The following is a 23946-nucleotide window of genomic DNA, read 5'->3' as shown; positions in this document are numbered from 1 at the left end:
TGTACTCAACTGATTTTTGACAAAGGTGGAAAGGCAATGTAATGAAGGAAGGCCATCTTTTCAACAAATGGTGCTGGAGCAACTGACTCTTCATTCCTATTTCTGTGGAGACGTCTGCTGCTAACCTTATGTATCTACACTTGTAGGTTAAGGATCTTTTGTCCTAGCTGCTTTCAGAATTCTCTCTTTATCTTTGTATTTTCCAAGTTTCACTACTGATATGACCTGTTTTTGTTGATTTTGAAAAGGGGAGTTCTCTGTGCTTCTTGGACCTGAATGCCTGTTTCCTTCCCCAGATTAGGGAAGTTCTCAGCTATAATTTGTTCAAATAAACCTTTTGTAGGGGAAGAGAAGGAGTAAAAAAATAAGATGAAAAAACAGAGGGAGGCAAACCATAAGAGACTGTTAACTAAAAAGAACTGAGGACTGCTGGAGGGGAGGTGGGTAGGAGGGGGAATGGGCTAAATGGGTGATGAGCATTAAGGAGGGCACTTGTTGGGATGAGCACTGGGTGTTACATGTAAGTGCTGAATCATTAAATTCTACTCCTGAAACCAATACTACACTGTATGTTAACTAACTTGAAATAAAATCTGGGAAGCAAAATAAAAAGTATATGGCACTTTCCATATGCTTCCATATAAATGGAACACTTCTATCTTCATGAAAGAAGAAGAAGAAAAAAGAACATTCATTCATAGACAAATATATGAACTTTGACCTAAACCTCATACCAAATATAAAACTTAATTCACAGTAGATCATATATTTAAACGTAAAAGGATGAGGTAAAATTATCGAGTAAGCAAAACTTTTTGAAGAAAATATAGGAGAAAATCTCTTGGACCTAGAGCTAGGTAAGGAGTTCTGACTAAAAGCATGATAGGTAAAAGAAAAAAGTGATAAACTGGACTATATCAGAAAGGTAGGGGAACTGAATTCTGAGGATTAAAAGAATACTCAAGATTTCTTATATCCTCAATAAAAGCAGATACCTACAGAGGAAAAAAATTCACACTGGCATTGACCTCTCATCAACAACATTATATGACAGAACACAACTGAAGTAGGTTTGCAGAAAACTAAGGGAAAAAGGACTGGGCCTCCACAATTCTAAACCTAAGTATGAGGAAAACAAAAACGATCTTTTGGATATGTTTTAACTCAGAAAATGTAAAATTTTCTCTGAAAAAAAGTTACTTTTGAAAGTTCTAGATGCATGAAAACTAACATCAATCAAATCAAATTTATGTGAAATAAAGATAAACAATGATAAAAGAATAACTAAATAATCACTGACACAATGATTGAGAACTCGAGTAAAATAAGAAATTACTCCTTAAATAGATGACCTGTATTTTTAAAAATTAATGTATTATTTAAATAAAACCTGGGAGAGGCATGGTAAAAGTAAGGTTATATACGCTATTGATTCTTGTCAGAGAAATACATTTACTAAATAATATAATAACTGCTAGCAAAAATTAGGATATAGAACTTTTAAGTTATTAAAAGGAAAAGAAAGTGAAAGAGAACAAATAATAAATGCATCTAAAATATCTCAGGGATGTATTGTGGTTAAACATCGAGTGATGTGATTAGAAGACTAATTTCACTAGAGTGTAAATATTTTTATAATAATTACATCAGTTTTAAAAAGGATCAATAAAAGCCATCAAGTAAGCAAAACAAATATAAATCTACAATGTATACGTCAAATCTTACTTACTTAGTTTCTCCGTCTGATACACCAACAACTCTAGCTTCTTCAAGATGAGGCCAATTAACAAAGACAGATTTTCCAAGCACTGAAGAAGCTATATTTTCTATACTCTTAAAGTAAAAGCAGAAAAGTTCACTCATGTTTCAGGTCCAGGAGAAAATTTTACAAAGGCAAAATTAAATAATTAAAAACTAGCTTGCATTTATAACTATCTTTAAAATCAATAAAGACTCACCTTAATAATTAAAACAGGTATCAAATACCATTTACTCACTTGTGTCATTTATTCCCTATGCTCTTTTCAACCTTTCCTGCTCTTTTCAACTTTTCCATCTACTTGAATTCAGTTAGTTCTCTTTTTAAAAAAATTTTTTTTTAAATGTTTATTTATTATTGGGAGACAGAGAGGAGCGTGAGTGGGGGAGGGGCAGACAGAGAGGGAGACACAGAACCTGAAACAGGCTCCAGGCTCTGAGCTGTCAGCACAGAGCCCGACGCAGGGCTCGAACTCACAAACTGCGAGATCATGACCTGAGCCAAAGTTGGACACTTAGCCGACTGAGCCACCCAGGCGGCTCCCATTAGTTCTCTTAATTTGTCTTCTCTAAGTTGTACCTTTATTGCTAACTACTTTTTTTCTTTCTAGTACATTTCTATGATTTCTGTTTAGTTTTTTTTCCTTTTATTTTAAAATATATTTTTAAGTTGTTTTTAACCATGTGCCTTTCTTTACCCTTTATTTTAGTATGAATCTGTTAAAGGTGACCAAGTTTATCTTCCCCTCTACCAATCTCTTCTTGTTAGAGAGGCACTATGACCAACTTAAAGTACTTTTCTGCAGTATAAACATTATGACACCAGGAAGCTCGTCTCCTCCTCATTTTCTCAACAGCAATAGTAGTTACTAGTAAATTTTAATTTTAATCCTGAATGAAATTACTTGGTGAGAAAATAGGTTTCAGTGAAATTAAACAGAAGAGCACTGACATATAATGTATTACTGTCCATAATAATGGCCAACATTACTAGAAATAATGTTTAGCAAGAAACCTAGGTTCTTAGGTCTGCTAATGGTCCCTTTTCTAATCTCCATTTAAGTTTCTTAATTTGTAAAAGTAATGAGTTGGAACAGATGCTTTACAAAATTCTATATAGTTGTAAAATTCTATGATTCTATTATTCTCATGATAATAATATCATGTATAATTCCATGATTTTCTCATGGAAACAGAAAAGTGAAAAGGCAGCAGAAGTGAGAAAAGGGCTATTATTCATTGTTTCATACCATATAATCAGATAATAGAATCTAAGAAATCTGATTTCATTTCAGTCTGTAGTTGGTATAATGAAATAAGAACCCTAGACTTAAAATTAGGAATCATTGGTCCAAATTTGCGTTCCACCTCTTTCCAGCTATAGAATCTTAGGCAAATCATTTAAACCCCACTGAGACACAGTTTTCTTCTATGAGAATAAGAAATAATATCTACCTCACAATGCTTATTTGGTGATAAAATAACATACACAAAAGCCTTTATAAACTATAAAATGCTATGTAAATACTCTGTATGAAAAAATATGCTAGGTAAAATTCTAGTTTTAAAAGGAAATATTATTATTATTATTATGATTATTAAACAACTTTTTGGTAGAAAATGAAGTTTAACTACAAATTTTCATTCAGTTCTTTTCTGTTTATTATGCTTAATTATTATTAGCAAATGTTTAACAATTAGAGATGACCAGTTTTAGACTTCTGCATTAACTTTTAATTATATTCAGACATTTCTTAATGTCAACATATAAAACAAAACAATGGTTTCTGATAAATAAAACAAGTTTCAACATTAAAATTAGGATCCCATAATTATCCTTTTCTCCTCTATACATCTATTTCTATTTTCATTCTCCCACTTCTCCCCTTTAGTTTTCAAGGGAAAAGTTGTCAGTTTCTCAGGTTAATCCTTTCACTTAAGGCCAAGATGAGACTCCTTAATACCTCACATGGGGTCTTCTTATCATAAACATCCCTTCCCTCTACACTATCTTTAAGACCTCCTTTCTCCATTAGCTCTACCTCTCTTCTTTTAACATGGATTTAGCTTGCTAAACTGTCTGTTCTCTACCTACAGTTATGTTTCTAGACCTCTTTCAATGATAATCTTAACTGAGGGCCTAATACCTGCTATGTCTAATTTCCACCTACCTAGTCCCCGGATTAGAAGTTAGGAATGAAATCTACTGGAATGAAATCCTCAAAGGCCAATAATGGTGCCTGAAGGACAAATTCACAGACCTTGTTTTATTCTTCTTGCACTGTATGTAGTATCTACTCCATATTTCTGTGATATTACTTAACTTGGAAGTCATTCTCTCTCAACTCTCTGTATGTTATTATCGTTTTCACTGGTCCCTTTTCCACCCTTTATAACTATGGGTATTTCTTAAAGCTCACATCTTAAACCCTCAGAGTCTATTTTCTTCAGGAAAATGAGCTCCAAGGCCCAAGCCATCATCTCCTTGCTGATGACCTTATATCCTTATCTCCCTCCAAGCTCCAGCTCCAGGTATTAAATCGCAGCCTTTCTGGGCTGAGGTTTTTTTCACCTGAACCACAGAACACAAAACATAATTTGACTATTTTCTCAATTCTCCCAAGAACGGTACACAGCTAATCCCACTCTAAATGTACAGAAGATAAATTAATCTACCACATTCAAATGGATGACTTAGGGCATCCGGTCTTAGATCTCTTAATAGAACTCTTACTGAGAAAGACTGGCAGGGCAGCTCCAGTTAAATGTCCTAGCATTGCCTTAAAATTTCATCATTATTTATCATTAATCCCCTCAAACCAGAGACTTCCCACTTTAACTTCTTTATTTGGAAAACAACAATTATTTTCTAGTTAATTAGGCTGGATATCTGAGAGTCGTATTTAGTATTTTCTTCCTCTTTTCATCCCCTATGTTATATGAACAAATGATGAAACTTGTCAATTTTATTAGTCTTGTTCATCCAGATCTATTACTGTTTCCACAGTTTTTGTCCTTAACACCTAACGCTTCTGTAACCACAACCTCTGAACTTTCTGGCTTTTTTGTTTCTTCCATTTCTCTTTTGTGCAGTTTAGTCTATTATATTGTCACCAAATTAATCCTTATGAGAATATGATTTCAAGATAACAGTTATGGGGGGGGGGGGGAAAGTCCAAACTCCTTTTAGCCTAGTATTGAAGGTCCTCCATAATCTGGCTTCAATCTGTTTTTTTCAACCTTATATTCTATTATTTCCCAACACAAGTCCTCTGCTTCAGTCAGGTTTACCTAGTTCTTCTCCTCAAATATATCACATTTATTCTAAAAAAGGAAAAAGTATTAAGAAAAATTTCAGACATACAAAAAGGTAAAAAAAAATATGATAATGTATCACATATTTATTTTTGACCAAAATTTCCAGCTTAAGTTATTCCTTTCAACTGGAATACCCTTTCCCTCCTTTTCTTCGCTCTGTGGCAATCTTTCTCATAGCACTCAGCTCAAGCCTAGTCTCATCTACAAGCCTGTACTTAACTCACACAGCTTATCTCCTTTTCAAAATTTGTAGAGCATTCTTTGCTCATTAGATCACAATTACATGTGTTCTTTAAAATCTGGGTAAAGGTTTCTTTATTTACTATGAACTTTTGGAGTTACTACATGTTATACCTCTTTGATAAACACTCTGAAGCTAGAACAGTTTTATGCATAATAAGCACCTAATAATATACAATAAAGAAAATACTTACAAGTTCATCTGATTCTGCACTCAGTAAGATTTCTAACATCATGTTTTCTCCACGACTACTTTGTTGGAATACTTGAACCCCATTTTTCTTCAAAAAAAACTTTAAAAGAATTCAGAGAATTTAATTTTAATTCTTTCTCCATAATCACTTTACATTCAATAAGGTGAAAAAATTCTGAACTAAACAGCCACTGACTTTGTGTTTGATGTGTTTCAGAGTAGGAAATCCACAGAAATATAATGCCTTCTGGTCAACCCTGGTTATTTTGTTCTTGCTTATGTCTACACGCCAAGCATCTAGTGATATTATTTTATACCTAGAAAATAAATCAAGGCATTTAACATTCATACAAATTACAAGCAATCACAGTTTTTCAGTATTCCCTAGAATTTTTTGCAAGAGTCATCCTTGCTTTTAAGCAAGGGAATGACAATTTGTCTTTTAAGACAAAGAAAATATACAGCAGAACAACCCAGATTCTTTGTTGTTATTGATCTAGACCTAAATATGCCTATAGATTACTGAATGGAAGTTTTCCCCATTAAAACATATATATATTTATGTATATATTTTTATATATTTAATTTAGAAACAAAGGGACATATTAAGCACATTACAAATCTCCGTATCTTCCATGTTCTAAAACCCAGATGGAAAATAAACATTTCATAATATCTATTTCATCTTTCTCTTTGCTTTAACAAAAGGGAAAAATGCTTTCCATGCCAATAGCACTCTTGCAACGATGGTGAACGTTCCTAAAACCTGCTGGACTTGCTGCAAGAAATGTGGCAAGCCCCAACCCCACAAAATGACACAGCATAAGAAAGGCAAAGATTCTCTTTATGCCCATGGAGAGTGGTGTTATGACAGGAAGTAGAGTGGCTATAGTGGGCAAACTAAGCCAATTTTCCAGGAAAAGGTTAAAACTACAAAGATTGTGCTGAGGCCTGAATGTGTTGAGCCCAACTGCAGATCTAAGAGAATGCTGAATATTAAGAGATGTGAGCATTTTTTTAAAAGTTTATTTACTTATATTAAGTGAGGGGGGCACGGGCGGGGGTGGGGGGCAGAGAGAACACATGTGTGGCACTAGGGGAGGGTAAGAGAAAAACTGAGAATCTTAAGCAGGTTCCATGCTGTCAGTGAAGAGCCTGACATGGGGCTCAAAACCACGAACCTTGAGATAATGACCTGGGCTGAAGTCAAGAGTCAGACGCTTAACTGACTAAGCCACCCAGGCGCCCCTAAGAGATGCAAGCATTTTGAACTGGGAGGAGATAAGAAGAGAAAGGGCCAAAATGATCCAGTTCTAAGCTTCATATTATGTTACATTATGAAGACAATAAAATCTTGAGGTTATGTTCCAAAAAAAAGGGAAAAGCATAACTGGGAGATATTCACTTTAGCTGCCATCTGGGTAAATGATTTGCAGGGAAAATGAGAGAAAAGAAAAAAAAAAACAACAAAGACATTTTAATGAGGAAGAAAAAGAAGAAATGAGTTTCAGGCAAGAAAATATAGGAACACTTTTATTATTTTTTTTCTTCTTTCCAGTTGGGTGGTTGGGAATATAAAAGGCAAAGTCATAACATATCAAAGTAGACACTGACAGTGGAAACAAAAATTCGTATCTCCTCTTGAGGTAGGAGTACAGATAAATTCTAGAGAGGAAAAATTAAAACCAAAAAAACTAAAAAACCTCAAGTTTAACAGAAGACAGAAAGGGAGAAGCAGAATCTGACCAAAGCAGAGAACCACAGAAACAATTCTGAAAGGGAGATGGTATGATCTTTTGCAAGTTGGGTGTAATTCATTATCAACTGACTATAACTATCATAACTTATTTGTTAATTCTCCCAATAGATATTCAAAAGCTTCCCCCAGGCCCCAGGGGGAGCTGCTTCTTGCTGTTGTTGAAAAATTACCAAATAACATTACCTTGTGCAACAATGTTCTATGGCAGGGAACTTTTCTGGCCATGGTGAGGGGTAGGTGAACTCTGTGTCTCTATCATACCAGCACATTAGGCACTCACTATGTTGGTTTCTTTTCCTCTCTTCCTTTTTGAGGGAGTGATTACATGTTTCCATGGCTTCCAACAATCGTTTCTAAATTTAAAGATTAAAGACAGGGGTTAAAAGTATAAAGATTATGTAATTTCAACATACAGATCTTTTCCCTCAGTACACAGATTCATTATTTGTGTTCTTGAAAAACAAAAATCTTAACTCTCTCTCTCAAAAAATAGAATAAAATAAAATAAAATAAAATAAAATAAAATAAAATAAAATAAAATAATGGGGCTGTTACAACTACCTATCCAGCTGGAAGAAAAAGCACATACACTCCCAACTTCCTACTATATACAAAAATATGTATTAGAGTAATACGACAATAAAAGTATTAGAAGAAAATCTAGGAGAGTATTAGTAATTTGAGGTGATAAATTCTTATTTAAGTAAGATTGGAGAAAACCTAACAGTCTTAAGGGAAAAGACTTTTTTTTTAATTAAAAAAATAATTTTTTTAAATGTTTCTTTTTGAGAGAGAAAGAGAGGGCATGCACACACATAAGCAGGGGAGGGGCAGAGAGAGAGAGGGGGACGGAGGATCCAAGTGGGCTCTGTGCTAACAGCAGACAGCCTGACACGGGGCTCAAACTCATGAACCAGAATATCATGAGCTAAGCCGAAATTGGACTCTCAACTAACTGAGCCACCTAAGTGGCTCAAGACATTTTTTTTTTAATTTTTTTTTTTTATATTTATTTTTGAGAGACAGAGAGAGACAGAGCATGAGCAGGGGAGGGGCAGAGAGAGAGGGAGACACAGAATCAGAAGCAGGCTCCAGGCTCCAAGCTGTCAGCACAGAGCCTGAGGCGGAGCTCGAACTCATGAACCGTGAGATCATGACCTGAGCCGCAGTCGGACGCTTAACCGACTGAGCCACCCAGGTTACCCTAGACCTTTTTAAACAATACATAATGCATGTGACAGAAGATTTATCAGCAAATCAAGAGACAAATGCCATGTTAGAAAAGAATATTCCTAACACAAAAAGAATTGATAAAAATTCTTTTTTTTAATTCTTTTTTTAATTCTTTTTCTAAAAAAAAAGAAAGGAAAATGAGGGAAAGGATATAAACAGGCAATTTACAGAAAGAAAATGCAAAGGGCAAGCACATATATAAAAATACATTCAAATTAGGGATCAGAGAAAAGCAAATTTGAATAATGATAAAATGGCACCCATCATCAACAGATTGGCCAAAAATTAAATGAAGCAATAATATCCAGGTCTGGAGAGGCAGAGTAGGGACTAAACATTGGTGAATTAGACTAGTCTTTTTGAAAAAAAATATAAAAAAAAATAAACATACATTCCCATTAACCAAGCTATCCCACTTTTGGGAATCTATCTTAAAAAAATAAAATCTCCAGCACCTAGGACTGCATAGACAAACAAACAAATACATAAATACATAGCTACTTTTATCACAGCAAATATTATGTATAGTGGCAAAAAAGATGAAGATTCACAAGCTGCTGGAAAATTAGTACAGAGTGTTCCTATGTACGTTTCATCCAGGTTTTCCTAATGATAACATCATACACACAGCCTCAAGTACATTATCAAAACCAGGATAATGACGTTAGTACAACACTTTTAACTAAAGACTTACTCAGATTTCACCGGTTTTTGTATGTGATTTTTTACATGTACAGTGCTACAAAATTTTTATCATATGTATGGATTCATATAACCACCACTAAAACTAGAATAAACAACTGTTAAATCATCATGAAGAAACTCCTTGTTGCTCCTTTATAATCACACCCTATCCCCAATCTTAAAAATTTTTTTTAGTTTTTAAATTTATTTTTTATTTTTTTTATTTTGTAATTATTTTTTTAAATTTGTAATTTGACTTTACTTTTTATTTTTTAAAATTTATATCCAAATTAGTTAGTATATAGTGAAGCAATGATTTCAGGAGTAGATTCCTTAATGCCCCTTACCCATTTAGCCCATCCCCCCTCCCACAACCCCTCCAGCAACCCTGTTTGTTCTCCATATTTATGAGCCTCTTTTGTGTTGTCCCCCTCCCTGTTTTTGTATTATTTTTGTTTCCCTTCCTTTATGTTCATCTGTTTTGTCACCCTATCCCCAATCTTCACCCCTAACAACTGCTGCATGTTTTACATCACAATCATTTTGTCATTTCAAGTATATTATAGGCAAACAGCCTCTCCTCTGTTGTCCAGCCTGGGTGACTCCCTTGGGCTGTATTCACTAAACTTCTTTTTTTTTTTTTTTTTTTTTTTAATTTTTTTTTCAACGTTTTTTATTTATTTTTGGGACAGAGAGAGACAGAGCATGAACGGGGGAGGGTCAGAGAGAGAGGAGACACAGAATCGGAAACAGGCTCCAGGCTCCGAGCCATCAGCCCAGAGCCTGACGCGGGGCTCGAACTCACGGACCGCGAGATCGTGACCTGGCTGAAGTCGGACGCTTAACCGACTGCGCCACCCAGGCACCCCATGTATTCACTAAACTTCTATCTCCATAGGAAAAAAAAAGAATATTATATAAATGGAACCATATAATACCTAACATTCTGACTTTTTTCACTCAAGTGAATTTTTTTTCATCCAAGTTGCTTATATCAAATAGCTCTTTATATTGCTGAGTAATATTCTACTAAATGGATATACTACCTTTTGTTTATCTACTCTCTCATTAAAGGACATATGAATTTTTTCCAATTTGGGTTATTACAAGTAAGTTGCTCTGAATATTTGTGTACAGGCTTTTGTGTGAAGACAGTGTTCATTTTTTCTAAGACAAATATCCAGGAGTGTGACTGCTGGATTGAAGAGTAAATGTATGTTTAACTTTATAAGAAACTACTGAACTATTTTCCAGAGTGGCCTCCTAGACTTTTAGTCCGGTAATTGTCTATGACATTTTCGAAGCATTTATAGAAAAAGTGGTATGAAGAGTAAAGAAGTAGCAAAATCCGGAAAAAATTATAAAATAAAAATTTTAAGGATCAAATCCTAGACTTTGAGTTTAATGTGTAATGAGATGAGATTTTTGGGAGAGGTCAGTGAGTTTTGTATTTGGACAGGATGTGAATTTTGGCCCAAGGGCAGACTAGCAGACTGTCTAGTTTGGGCATCTGGGTTATGCTGGTCTAATCAAATATGTTTAAAGGGGCGCCTGGCTGGCTCAGTCAGTAGAGTATGTGACACTTGATCTTGGGCTTATGAGTTTGAGCTCAACGTTGTGTGTAGAGCTTACTTTAAAAAAAAAAAAGATGTGAAAAAAATACAGTCGCCCTATTTAAAATATATTGGAGAGTGACTTTCCCTCTTCTATTTTCCAAGTTTGTGTAAAAGTGGTATCATTTCTTCCTTTAATGTTTGCTAGAATTCACAAGTAAACACATCTGAGTTGAGAATTTTCTCTGTGGGAAGGTTTTAAATTATGAATTAAATGTCTTTAAAAGATACAGGACTATTCAGATTAAAAATTTTTTGTTAGTTTTGCTGAATTGTGTCTTCAAAGAAATGTGTTCATTTCATTTAGACTGTTGAATTTGTTCACATAATGTTGTTCACAATATTCTTTAACTGTCCTTTGAATATATGTAAAATCTATAGGATACCTCCTTTTCCATTCCTGATATTGGCAATTCGTCTGATTTCTTTTTCCCTCCCTCTTGTCCCCTTCCCCTGATCTTGATCAGTCTAGCTAGGATTTTATCAATTTTATTCACCTTTTTAAAGAACCAGCTTTTGGTTACACTCATTTTTATCTACTGTTTGCTCATTTTCTGTGGATTTCTGTTCCTATTTTTATTTTTTCCTTCATTCTGCTTGGTCTGGGTTTAATTTCTCGTTTTTTTTAGCTTTTTGTGGTAGGAAGCTTAGATAATTTATTGTAAAACCTTTTCCTTTTCTTTTCTGTTTTTTTTTTTTTTTTTTTGCAATGACATGGATAGACCTAGAGAGTATTATACTAACCAAAATAAGTCAGAGAAAAACAAATACCATATGATTTCATTCATTTGTGGAATTTAAGAAACAAAACAAATGAACAAAAGGGGAATAAAAAAGAGGCAAACCAAGAAAAAGAGTCTTAACCACAGAGAACAAACTGATGGTTCCTAGAGAAAGGGTGGACTGGGCAGGGGGCAGTGTGGAGAGAAGTTAAATAGGTGATGGGGATTAAAGAGGACACCAGTTGTGATGAGCACCAGGTGTTGTATGTAAGTGATGAACCACTAAATTCTGCACCTGAAACTAATTTTACACTATATGTTAACTACCTGGAATTTAAACAAAAACTTGAAGGGAAAAAAAAAAAAAGAATATATGTGTGTACATATAACTATTGCGGGCACTGACCTCATCAATAAAAGGGATTAGGACCACAGCTTCCCACTCCTGTTGTTTCCCATTTAGGTCAGTTTTAAAATCAGGCGGATAATATTCTATAATTGGTGAGTCTTCACTGGTCATCAAGTGCTATGGAAAGATAAAGAGGAACAGATATAAAAGAACTAATATCAATATAACTTTTTGTTAATATATTTACAGTATTTGCTCATGTTACAGTTTAAAATTTCTAAGCAAGGCAAAACTAAATTTTTGCATCTTGGAAATATTGCAATATACTTGCTATATTTTGATTTTCAACTATACGACTTCTAATTTTACTGCTACTCATCACTTTGCCATTCCAATGTCCTAGTTATATAGTAAAACCATCTTTACTCTGAATTTCAACTTTCCCTTTTCTATCTTTTGTTGTCTTACCACTTTACAAGGCTCACTTAAATTCTATTTTCAGACTTCATTTCACAGGCTGCCAACAGTCCTCTATTTTTAACCTTAAACAGTTTATTTTTGTGTCCTAATCAATTGATTTTGTTAAGTAATGTAAGGACGGTATCTAAGATAATTTAAAAAGAAAAAAATCCTAAAATCCAAGAATCTCTTCACCACTAATAGCAAAGATAAAAAGTCCAATAAAAAGATGTTCTTATTAGAGATCTTAGAGTAGATGAAAGAAGCATAAGGATATCTTCTAGGAAATGAATATGAAAGATTATGGTATAATATTTTTTAAAGAAATAAAGTAGCATATTTCTCAGAGTAATACTCAAAATATTTAATAACCAGTATGGCATGGGCACAGAACAATCAACAGATGTGGCTGTAAAACACCTGCATGATTAAACCGGTCAAGAGTAGTTGAATATCAATTCTTAATGTATCTGAACGTAGGGAAAAAGGCATCAAACTTAAGAGGAAAGGGAGGTCAGAGGCCAGGATGATGGACAGATAATGTTTTAGGAAGATGAAGAATGGACCCTGACAGTCAAATAACAAAAGGTGTGTGTGTGTGTGTACACTCCACTTCTTGTGTGCAAGTGTGTCTATGTGTGTATACTTTAATTCTTGGGACCAGACCACAGAATTAGAAGAAAAGATTGATATCCTAAAAGAACTAAATGAAGTTTGCCCTCAGAATCAGTTTAGTAGGCTTAGTGTAACTGTGGTGACCCAAATACTCCTAAAATATCTTCCTCCCGTTATGCAAACTATATTAACCAGAGAAAAGCCTTTCATTCCACAATTTGATAAACTAAATGCTTAAGACCTAAATATAAACTGAGATAATACTTCTGTCGAGATAAAGGACTCAGTAGAACCATCCCTATTCTAATAAATAAAGGGTAAAAGAACAGGAATTAATCTATAATTGTTTGGACAAAGTAAATGGCTTCACATTTTGCCTGTCATAGTTTACTTTCATCAGTGCAGAGACAAACTGAAAATGTACTTAAAGGTGCTGAAAATAAAGAAGTCATGCTCTGAATGGTTTACGAAAATTGTATGCATTTTTAAAACAAAGCTAACTTTGTTTTAAGCTAACGCTAAATCAAGGGGTTATTTTTCAAAACATCTGTGTAAGAAATATTGTATTTGAAACTGGAAGTCAATATATTTAGCTATTAAAGAAGTTTGGATATTACATTTCTAGGCTTGGATGAAGAGCTCCTAAGTATCAAAAGGGACATAAAAACATTTTAGTTTAAAACCCACCTGGTAGCATGCAGGAAGTAAATTTTTGCTAGCTGCTGGAAGTACAGCAAGAAGCTGTTCAAATGGCTTAAAAGGTTTTCCTAGTTCAAAATGGATTTTGAGTGTGCTGATGTTGCGGATATCAGATAGGAAAGGTGCATAATGGTAGGGATAATACCTGTAAAATAAAACTGAGTTTTAAACAATTGGCAACTTTATGAAACAGATCAATATATTAAATATATACTTTTCCTTATTTAACAACACAGCAATAACTCTAAAGGAAAAAAATTACCACCCATAATTTTATCACTTGATTTAAGAAATCAGCAGTGTTAGAAAATTTAGGTCAAGTGGTGGCAACAAAAGTTATATTACCTTAATTTTCAAAGTATAATTTTACAATTTCAAAATTGGGATGTATCATGTAATTGAAGGATACATCTATATACATATATATGCAATAAATAAATATATATACATGTATGTATATACATATAAATATAAATACATATACATAAATATATATACTATATATTTAAACATATATACATATACATATATATACACATATGTATATACGTATACATATATGTACACATATACTATATATTTAAACATATATAAATACATATACTAAATATATATACACATATAAATACACATATATATAGACATACATGTATATATATACACATATATGTCTGTGTGTGTATATATATATATTAATATATAAATATAAATATATATAATGGTTCTTTTATATTGAGTGTGAATATTGAGTGTGAATCATTCTTGGAATGAAGTAATGAGGTAGCCAGAAGACTTTTATTTCAGTTATAGCACACATGAGCTGGAGCCTCTCTCAAGAGGGTAGAGAGAACAGAGTCTGAGCTCATGTGGCTGTTACTAGTCAGCCCTAAGAATGTTTATCTTTGAACTGGTATATATTATCATGTTTGTGATAGGATTAAACCATTTAACAATCATACACACTATTTCTAACTACAGGTATAGATATTTTTACAAAGCCTTGAACACACAATTTTTCAAAAATTATAATCTTAATATTTGACTAAGTATACTACAAAAATAAAGAAATATTTTTATATTCCATAATTATGACATTTCAAAAGGATGAGAAAATTCAGGAGGTAGAATGGTATGCAGAATGGAAAATGTATAAACTTTGGAATCAGGCTTACTTGATTTTTGGGTATATGACTTTAAAAATATTACTTTCTAGGGGCACCTGGGTGGCTCAGTTGGTTAAGTGTCCGACTTTGGCTCAGGTCATGATATCGTGGTGTGTGAGTTCGAGCCCCACGTCAGGCTCTTTGTTGACAACTCAGAGACTGGAGCCTGCTTCAAATTCTGCTTCTCCCTCTCTCTCTGCCCCTCCCCTGCTTCTGTTCCCTCTATCTCTCAAAAATAAAATAAAACATTAAAAAAAAGATTCCTTTCTAAAGTAATAAAGATAACTGAACATCATCTGTAAAAGTCAGACAACAATACTTTATATAGTGGTGAGGATTATATGAGAATATGCTTTTCAAGCACCTGGCCTTAATGTCTGATAAATAATAGGAACAGCTTATAAGCACCCTATTAAAAAATGGAAAATCAAGGATTTTCATCATTAGGATGCTCTTCAGAGACGTCCTCAGAATTAAGTTAGTTATTGCAAAGATTTTTTTAAAAGGTTATTAAGTGAAACCGCAACTAATACACATAATTTGTATTGCTTTTGTTTTGCTGTGTGGTGTTTTTTTTTTTTTTAAATATGAAATTTATTGTCAATTGGTTTCCAAACAACACCCAGTGCTCATCCCAACAGGTGCCCTCCTCAACACCCCTCACCCACCCTCCCCTCCCTCCCACCCCCTATCAACCCTCAGTTTATTGTCAGTTTTTAACAGTCTCTTATGGTTTGGCTCCCTCCCTCTCTTTTTTTTCCTTCCCTTCCCCCATAGTCTTCTGTTAAATTTCTCAGGATCCGCGTAAGAGTGAAAACATATGGTATCTGTCTTTCTCTGTATGACTTACTTCACTTAGCATAACATTCTCCACTTCCATCCATGTTGCTACAAAAGGCCATATTTCATTCTTTCTCATTGCCAAGTAATATTCCATTGTGTATATAAACTACAATTTCTTTATCCATTCATCAGTTGATGGACATTAGGCTCTTTCCATAATTTGGCTATTGTTGAAAGTGCTGCTATAAACATTGGGGTACAAGTGCCCCTATGCATCAGCACTCCTGTATCCCTTGGGTAAATTCCTAGCAGTGCTGTTGCTGGGTCATAGGGCAGATCTATTTTTAATTTTTTGAGGAACCTCCACACTGTTTTCCAGAGTGGCTGCACCAGTTTGCATTCCCACCAACAGTGCAAGAGGGTTCCCGTTTCTCCACATCCTCTCCAGCATCTGTAGTCTCCTGACTTGTTCATTTTAGCCACTCTGACTGGCGTGAGGTGGTGTCTGAGTGTGGTTTTGATTTGTATTTCCCTGATGAGGAGTGATGTTGAGCATCTTTTCATGTGCCTGTTGGCCATCCGAATGTCTTCTTTAGAGAAGTGTCTATTCATGTTTTCTGCCCATTTCTTCACTGGATTATTTGTTTTTCGGTGTGGAATTTGGTGAGTTCTTTATAGATTTTGGATACTAGCCCTTTGTCCGACATGTCATTTGCAAATATCTTTTCCCATTCCGTTGGTTGCCTTTTAGTTATGTTGATTGTTTCTTTTGCAGTGCACAAGCTTTTTATCTTCATGAGGTCGCAATAGTTCATTTTTGCTTTTAATTCCCTTGCCTTCGAAGACGTGTCAAGTAAGAAATTGCTGCGGCTGAGGTCAGAGAGGTCTTTTCCTGCTTTCTCCTCTAGGGTTTTGATGGTTTCCTGTCTCACATTCAGGTCCTTTATCCATTCTGAGTTTATTTTTGTGAATGGTGTAAGAAAGTGGTCTAGTTTCATCCTTCTGCATGTTGCTGTCCAGCTCTCCCGGCACCATTTGTTAAAGAGACTGTCTTTTTTCCATTGGATATTTGTTCCTGCTTTGTCAAAGATTCGTTGGCCATACTTTTGTGGGTCCAATTCTGGAGTCTCTATTCTATTCCATTGGTCTATGTGTCTGTTTTTGTGCCAATACCATGCTGTCTTGATGATGACAGCTTTGTAGTAGAGGCTACAGTCTGGGATTGTGATGCCTCCCGCTTTGGTGGTCTTCTTCAGTATTACTTTGGCTGTTCGGGGTCTTTTGTGGTTCCATACAAATTTTAGGATTGCTTGTTCTAGCTTTAAGAAGGATGCTGGTGCAATTTTGATTGGGATTGCATTCAGTGTGTAGATTGCTTTGGGTGGTACTGACATTTTAACAATATTTATTCTTCCAATCCATGAGCACAGAATGTTTTTCCATTTCTTTATATCTTCTTCAATTTCCTTCATAAGCTTTCTATAGTTTTCAGCATACAGATCTTTTACATCTTTGGTCAGGTTTATTCCTAGGTATTTTATGCTTCTTGGTGCAATTGTGAATGGGATCAGTTTCTTTATTTTTCTTTCTGTTGCTTCATTGTTAGTGTATAAGAATGCAACTGATTTCTGTACATTCATTTTGTATCCTGCGACTATGCTGAATTCATGTATCAGTTCCAGCAGAATTTTGGTGGAGTCTATTGGGTTTTCCATGTATAATATCATGTCATCTGCAAAAAGTGAAAACTTGATTTCATCTTTGTCAATTTTGATGCCTTTGATTTCCTTTTGTTGTCTGATTGCTGATGCTAGTACTTCCAACACTATGTTAAACACAAGCGGTGAGAGTGGACATCCCTGTCTTGTTCCTGATCTCAGGGGGAAAGCTCTCAGTTTTTCCCCATTGAGGATGATATTAGCTGTGGGCTTTTCATAAATGTCTTTTATGATGTTTAAGTATGTTCCTTCTATCCTGGCTTTCTCGGGGGTCTTTATGAAGAAAGGATGCTGAATTTTGTCAAATACTTTTTCTGCATCAAATGACAGAATCATACGGTTCTTATCATTTCTTTTATTAATGTGATGTATCATGCTGATTGATTTGTGAATGTTGAACCAGCCCTGCAGCCCAGGAATGAATCCCACTTGATCATGGTGAAGAATTTTTTTTATATGCTGTTGAATTCGATTTGCTAGTATCTTGTTGAGAATTTTTGCATCCATATTCATCAGGGATATTGGCCTATAGTTCTCTTTTTTTAATGGGTCTCTGTCTGGTTTAGGAATCAAAGTTATACTGGCTTCATAGAATGAATCTGGAAGTTTTCCTTCCCTTTCTATTTTTTGGAATAGCTTGAGAAGGATAGGTATTATCTCTGCTTTAAATGTCTGGTAGAATTCCCTAGGGAAGCCATCTGGTCCTGGACTCTTATTTGTTGGGAGATTTTTGATAACTGATTCAATTTCTTTGCTGGTTATGGGTCTGTTGAAGTTTTCTATTTCTTCCTGTTTGAGTTTTGGAAGTGCTGCTGTGTGGTGCTTTAAAACAAAGCCTAGCAAAGGTGCTATCAAAACAACATAAACTATCTCATCTCCTAAAAGTCTCTACTTTTCCCTGGGTTTGTTATTTTTCTATTTTGGTGGATGGTTTGGAAATGTAGATGGAACTTGCTGGAAGAGGAAGCATGATTATTATTACTATTTCCAGGAAAAGCAAATAATTCCTTTCTCATTTCTTTTTTACCCTTCCCAGTCTAACATTGAAATAACCCATTCTTTAATAATTACTCACTAGAACAATTTTTTCAAGTATACAATAATGTAGCAAAGAATATAATGAACAACCCTATATAACCATCACTCAGACCCAATAATTATCAAGACTTTGTCACAGCTAATTCCTCATGATAGAAAATTTTAAATCCTTAGATTTAAAGAGCTTTCATTATTGGCCATTTGCTAGGGCTGGAAGCATCTTTGTTACACAAAAGTCTTTAAAAACTATTTTCATATAAGAAAAGATTACTCGTATTTCATTTAAACTTGGCCATATGTGCCTTTTTAAAAATGCACCATAAATAGGAATAAAGAGAGAAGAGAATCCCAAATGAGATTATAGTAATGAATCATTATTTAAAAAAAAAAAAAAAAAAAAATCAAAACTTTATTTTTCTTTTATTCCCTCACCAGCTCCAGGACTGAACTCCATGATAGTAATAGTGCAAAATCCACTGTATTGCCTGAACATAACATGCAGCTTGATCAGCCAGGAAGTCACTAAAAACAGAAAAGCATATTTTAATTATAACATTAATTTTTGAAGACAGGTCATTTATCTTTAGAGCACAATATCTGCTGATACACCCTGCCTCACATATGTTTTATATAATCACTGAATAAGTTAAAAACTGCAATCAGAAAAATTCCAAAATATTATTTAAAACAAATTCCATTCTGTCAGATTAAAGTTTTGCCATATAGTTTTCCTAAAGCGATTATTAGAAGACTTAAACCTACTGTGCATATTTATTCAGTCAGTGTACTATACCTGTGATTTAAAGTTTGAGGATATGGCCAAGGAAGTTTTCTAAGAAGTGTCACTACCACTCCTAAATAGTCAGGGTGCAATGGGATACAGGGATGGGAAACTATCAGTGAGGATGCCTGAGAAAATCACAGGAGGAAATCAGGAAGACTGTAGAATCTGGTTATAGCAACTAGAAGATACATTGAAAAGTGCTATCCCCACTGAACAAAATTCCCTCTAATCATTTCTTTCTCAACCATAATTTAAGGGAAAATATTTCTACACACAGACACAGACAGACAGACAGACACACACACCTTGGGCTAAAACCAAAAAATAGCCATAAACCTTATTAGTGTCTGTTATCAAAATTTAGGTACAGACGCAATTAGAAATTCCAGATATCAATATTTCTGGAAAGCACACTTTTGAAAATGAAAATTTTCTCATTATTAATGAAGAAAAGCATTTTTATCACCTAACAGCAATTACTATTACATTTTGGTATATTTCTTTTCAGTCTTTTTTCCGTGCCCAGGTTTTTTTTTTTTTTTTATTGTAATGAGAGTATACTGTGTATATGATTTTGTGTCCTGCTTTTGAAATTTGTATTTAATAATATACTATAAGTATCTTTTTAAATTATTATGAACTTGGGGCGCCTGGGTGGCACAGTCGGTTAAGCGTCCGACTTCAGCCAGGTCACGATCTCGCGGTCCGTGAGTTCGAGCCCCGCATCAGGCTCTGGGCTGATGGCTCGGAGCCTGGAGCCTATTTCCAATTCTGTGTCTCCCTCTCTCTCTGCCCCTCCCCCATTCATGCTCTGTCTCTCTCTGTCCCAAAAATAAATAAAAAACGTTGAAAAAAAAATTTTTAAATTATTATGAACTTTTTATAAGTACCAGTTTAGCAGTTCTACAGATTCTGGAGACAGTGTTATGGCAAGATGGTGACTGTCACAAAGAGGAGATGGACATGATTATGATGACATGTAGATCATTTCTAATTCTGTACTATTATAAAAAACTGTGTAATAAACATCCTTGTGTATATAAGGATCTTCTGTGTTTAAGTTTATATTTTTAAACAGATTAATAATTAGAATTATTGAGTCAAAGGGATAAATAATTTAACTTTTTGGACATGTACTTTCCAAATAATTTTACCAGTTTATAGCCCCATCAGTAATTAAGGAAGAACACTACCATCTCTCCTGATGTTCTATACATCAAATATAACAATTTTAAAAGATTTGCTTATTTGCTAGGCAAATAAACGGTATCACATTTTTAATAAGTCTATAGTTTAATATATAAAAGAAAAGGAAAATAAAACAGATTCATTAGCTATCAAATTAAGCATTTAATGCCAACAGCAGGTATTATAGCACTATATAACTATAATCAAGGAAAGATAAGGACTAAATAAAGGGTTAGAAGCATAACTATTTTTAATATTTTATTTCTCAAGTCTCAAAAGTCTTGCATGATAATAGTAGTTGACAAAGCTTCAAATGATCCGGTGACTTGTACTAGAATTCCTATACCTCTAGTTACTGGAGGTCAGTATGAATATAGATGAGAAAGACTATGTCTAGCCTAGAAGACAGTCTGAGAGTACATAAAGCAACATCTGAAGGCCTGGGTCTATCTCTGGGCAGACTCAGGAAAAAATCTAATAGTACTTTATTATATTAAAAAAATAACAGTATAGAAAATATCTAAGTATAACATGTAAGTATGAAAAAAGGTACATGGCATTTCATGAAGCTCTTATTTCACTTATAAAGAAGCAGTCTCATCTAGTGGTTAAGAATATAAACTCTGGGGGTGCCTGGCTACTCAGTCGGAAGAACATGTGACTCTTGATCTCAGGGTTATGAGTGTGAGCTTCATGCTGGGTATAGAGATTACTAAAAAATAAACAAACAAAAAAAAAACAAAAAAAAAAGAGAGAGAGAGTATTAAATCTGGAGCCAGACAGCCTGTGTTCAAATCCTGGCTCTGCCACTCACTGACTGTCACCTTGGACAAGTCATTTTAAGCCTCTCGATTCCTTAGGGTGTCTGGCTAGCTCAGTCAATAGAGCATGCGACTGTTAATCTTGGGGTTGTAAGTTCAAGCCCCATATTGGATGCAGAGATTACTTAAAAATGAACTCTCTAAAAAACAAATGAATCCACTTTAAAACAAAAAAAAGCCTCTCAATTCCTTAATTTCTGTTGTAAAATAGTAATATTTTACTTACCTTACAGAATTGTTAAAATTAAATAAGTCCATATTTTAAAATGCTTAGAATAGCTCCTGGTACTTGGTAAGCACTTTATAAAATTTTGTTAAATAAAATACAAACGTGTAGTTCATACTGTGAGCTACAGTTTAAAAGTGTGAAAGCCACCATTATAGAGGTCAAGTTCTTAAGGAACTTTTGGACTAGGTAATTAACCTGGGGCCAAGCCAGATAGCCTTTGAAGTAAGTGTGATGTGCAAATGGAATATGGAAAGCAAAAACAAAACTAACCATTTTCTACTTGACAAATTTTATCACTGGAATATAACACATCAGTTAATATCACCTCCAAAACCATAGTAGTTGAAAGATTGACACTACAATAATTTACATAGCCAAAGAATTCTCCTTTCCCACTACCTTAACTATTAAAATTATGCTGTTTTCTGAAGAAATGCAAAATATGATTTTTTTCTATTTTAAAGTAAAAACATTGGCAAAAACGTACTCAGATACTACATCAACTCCCATCTTCGTCATGTAATATGTTCTTTTATATTGTCTAAACTCAGTTTCAAATAGGTCATCATCTTCAGTCTCATCTTCTAAATTATCTGGAAAAAAGGAAAGAGAGTGGCTGACAATTATGAATATTCTGTTTTTCCATCTAATGCTTTGATAAATACATATCAAAGCAGATGCTTATATGCTATCACAGAAATCTGTTTTATCCAATATTATTGAATTAGTACTAGCTAAGGAAAGATATAGTAACTATTCTGTCAAAAAAATAACATATACTGAATACAGAGTTTGTGCTCACCTTTAGAAGTTACCACTTCTCCATTTTTGTCTAAAGCAGCCCAACATATGGAGGAGCCTTCCTGGCCCTACAAGAATTATAAATCAATATAATAATTATTAATATAATTATAATTTATAAACATATATATAATAATTACATTCCATGCTCATGGATTGGAAGAATAAATATTGTTAAAATGTCAATACCACCCAAAGCAATCTACACACTGAATGCAATCCCAATCAAAATTGCACCAGCATCCTTCTTAAAGCTAGAACAAGCAATCCTAAAATTTGTATGGAACCACAAAAGACCCCGAACAGCCAAAGTAATACTGAAGAAGACCACCAAAGCGGGAGGCATCACAATCCCAGACTGTAGCCTCTACTACAAAGCTGTCATCATCAAGACAGCATGGTATTGGCACAAAAACAGACACATAGACCAATGGAATAGAATAGAGACTCCAGAATTGGACCCACAAAAGTATGGCCAACGAATCTTTGACAAAGCAGGAACAAATATCCAATGGAAAAAAGACAGTCTCTTTAACAAATGGTGCCGGGAGAGCTGGACAGCAACATGCAGAAGGATGAAACTAGACCACTTTCTTACACCATTCACAAAAATAAACTCAGAATGGATAAAGGACCTGAATGTGAGACAGGAAACCATCAAAACCCTAGAGGAGAAAGCAGGAAAAGACCTCTCTGACCTCAGCCGCAGCAATTTCTTACTTGACACGTCTTCGAAGGCAAGGGAATTAAAAGCAAAAATGAACTATTGCGACCTCATGAAGATAAAAAGCTTGTGCACTGCAAAAGAAACAATCAACATAACTAAAAGGCAACCAACGGAATGGGAAAAGATATTTGCAAATGACATGTCGGACAAAGGGCTAGTATCCAAAATCTATAAAGAACTCACCAAATTCCACACCGAAAAACAAATAATCCAGTGAAGAAATGGGCAGAAAACATGAATAGACACTTCTCTAAAGAAGACATTCGGATGGCCAACAGGCACATGAAAAGATGCTCAACATCACTCCTCATCAGGGAAATACAAATCAAAACCACACTCAGACACCACCTCACGCCAGTCAGAGTGGCTAAAATGAACAAGTCAGGAGACTACAGATGCTGGAGAGGATGTGGAGAAACGGGAACCCTCTTGCACTGTTGGTGGGAATGCAAACTGGTGCAGCCACTCTGGAAAACAGTGTGGAGGTTCCTCAAAAAATTAAAAATAGATCTGCCCTATGACCCAGCAACAGCACTGCTAGGAATTTACCCAAGGGATACAGGAGTGCTGATGCATAGGGGCACTTGTACCCCAATGTTTATAGCAGCACTTTCAACAATAGCCAAATTATGGAAAGAGCCTAATGTCCATCAACTGATGAATGGATAAAGAAATTGTAGTTTATATACACAATGGAATATTACTTGGCAATGAGAAAGAATGAAATATGGCCTTTTGTAGCAACATGGATGGAAGTGGAGAATGTTATGCTAAGTGAAGTAAGTCATACAGAGAAAGACAGATACCATATGTTTTCACTCTTACGCGGATCCTGAGAAATTTAACAGAAGACTATGGGGGAAGGGAAGGAAAAAAAAGAGAGGGAGGGAGCCAAACCATAAGAGACTGTTAAAAACTGACAATAAACTGAGGGTTGATAGGGGGTGGGAGGGAGGGGAGGGTGGGTGAGGGGTGTTGAGGAGGGCACCTGTTGGGATGAGCACTGGGTGTTGTATGGAAACCAATTGACAATAAATTTCATATTAAAAAAT

At 34.6% G+C, this 23946-nt stretch overlaps 1 protein-coding gene across 4 annotated transcripts in view; it reads right to left on the bottom strand.

The window, feature by feature from the left end:
• The window catches only part of XRN1 (5'-3' exoribonuclease 1), a 120652-nt gene that overhangs the window by 72140 nt on the left and 24566 nt on the right, over positions 1 to 23946 (bottom strand). For all 4 annotated transcript variants that reach the window (XM_007086338.3, XM_007086339.3, XM_042957121.1 and 1 more), the window contains 9 exons: positions 22169 to 22235; positions 21854 to 21959; positions 18777 to 18866; positions 13631 to 13787; positions 11927 to 12046; positions 7452 to 7621; positions 5706 to 5826; positions 5511 to 5609; positions 1730 to 1833 (listed from right to left, as the gene is read on the bottom strand). In XM_007086338.3, the coding sequence (XP_007086400.2) occupies positions 1730 to 1833; positions 5511 to 5609; positions 5706 to 5826; positions 7452 to 7621; positions 11927 to 12046; positions 13631 to 13787; positions 18777 to 18866; positions 21854 to 21959; positions 22169 to 22235 (1034 nt within the window). The remainder of the gene's footprint in view (positions 1 to 1729; positions 1834 to 5510; positions 5610 to 5705; positions 5827 to 7451; positions 7622 to 11926; positions 12047 to 13630; positions 13788 to 18776; positions 18867 to 21853; positions 21960 to 22168; positions 22236 to 23946) is intronic.

Source organism: Panthera tigris, chromosome C2 (genome assembly GCF_018350195.1).
Source record: "Panthera tigris isolate Pti1 chromosome C2, P.tigris_Pti1_mat1.1, whole genome shotgun sequence".
Classification (NCBI taxonomy): domain Eukaryota; kingdom Metazoa; phylum Chordata; class Mammalia; order Carnivora; family Felidae; genus Panthera; species Panthera tigris.
This window is presented reverse-complemented; position numbering and strand designations above follow the sequence as displayed.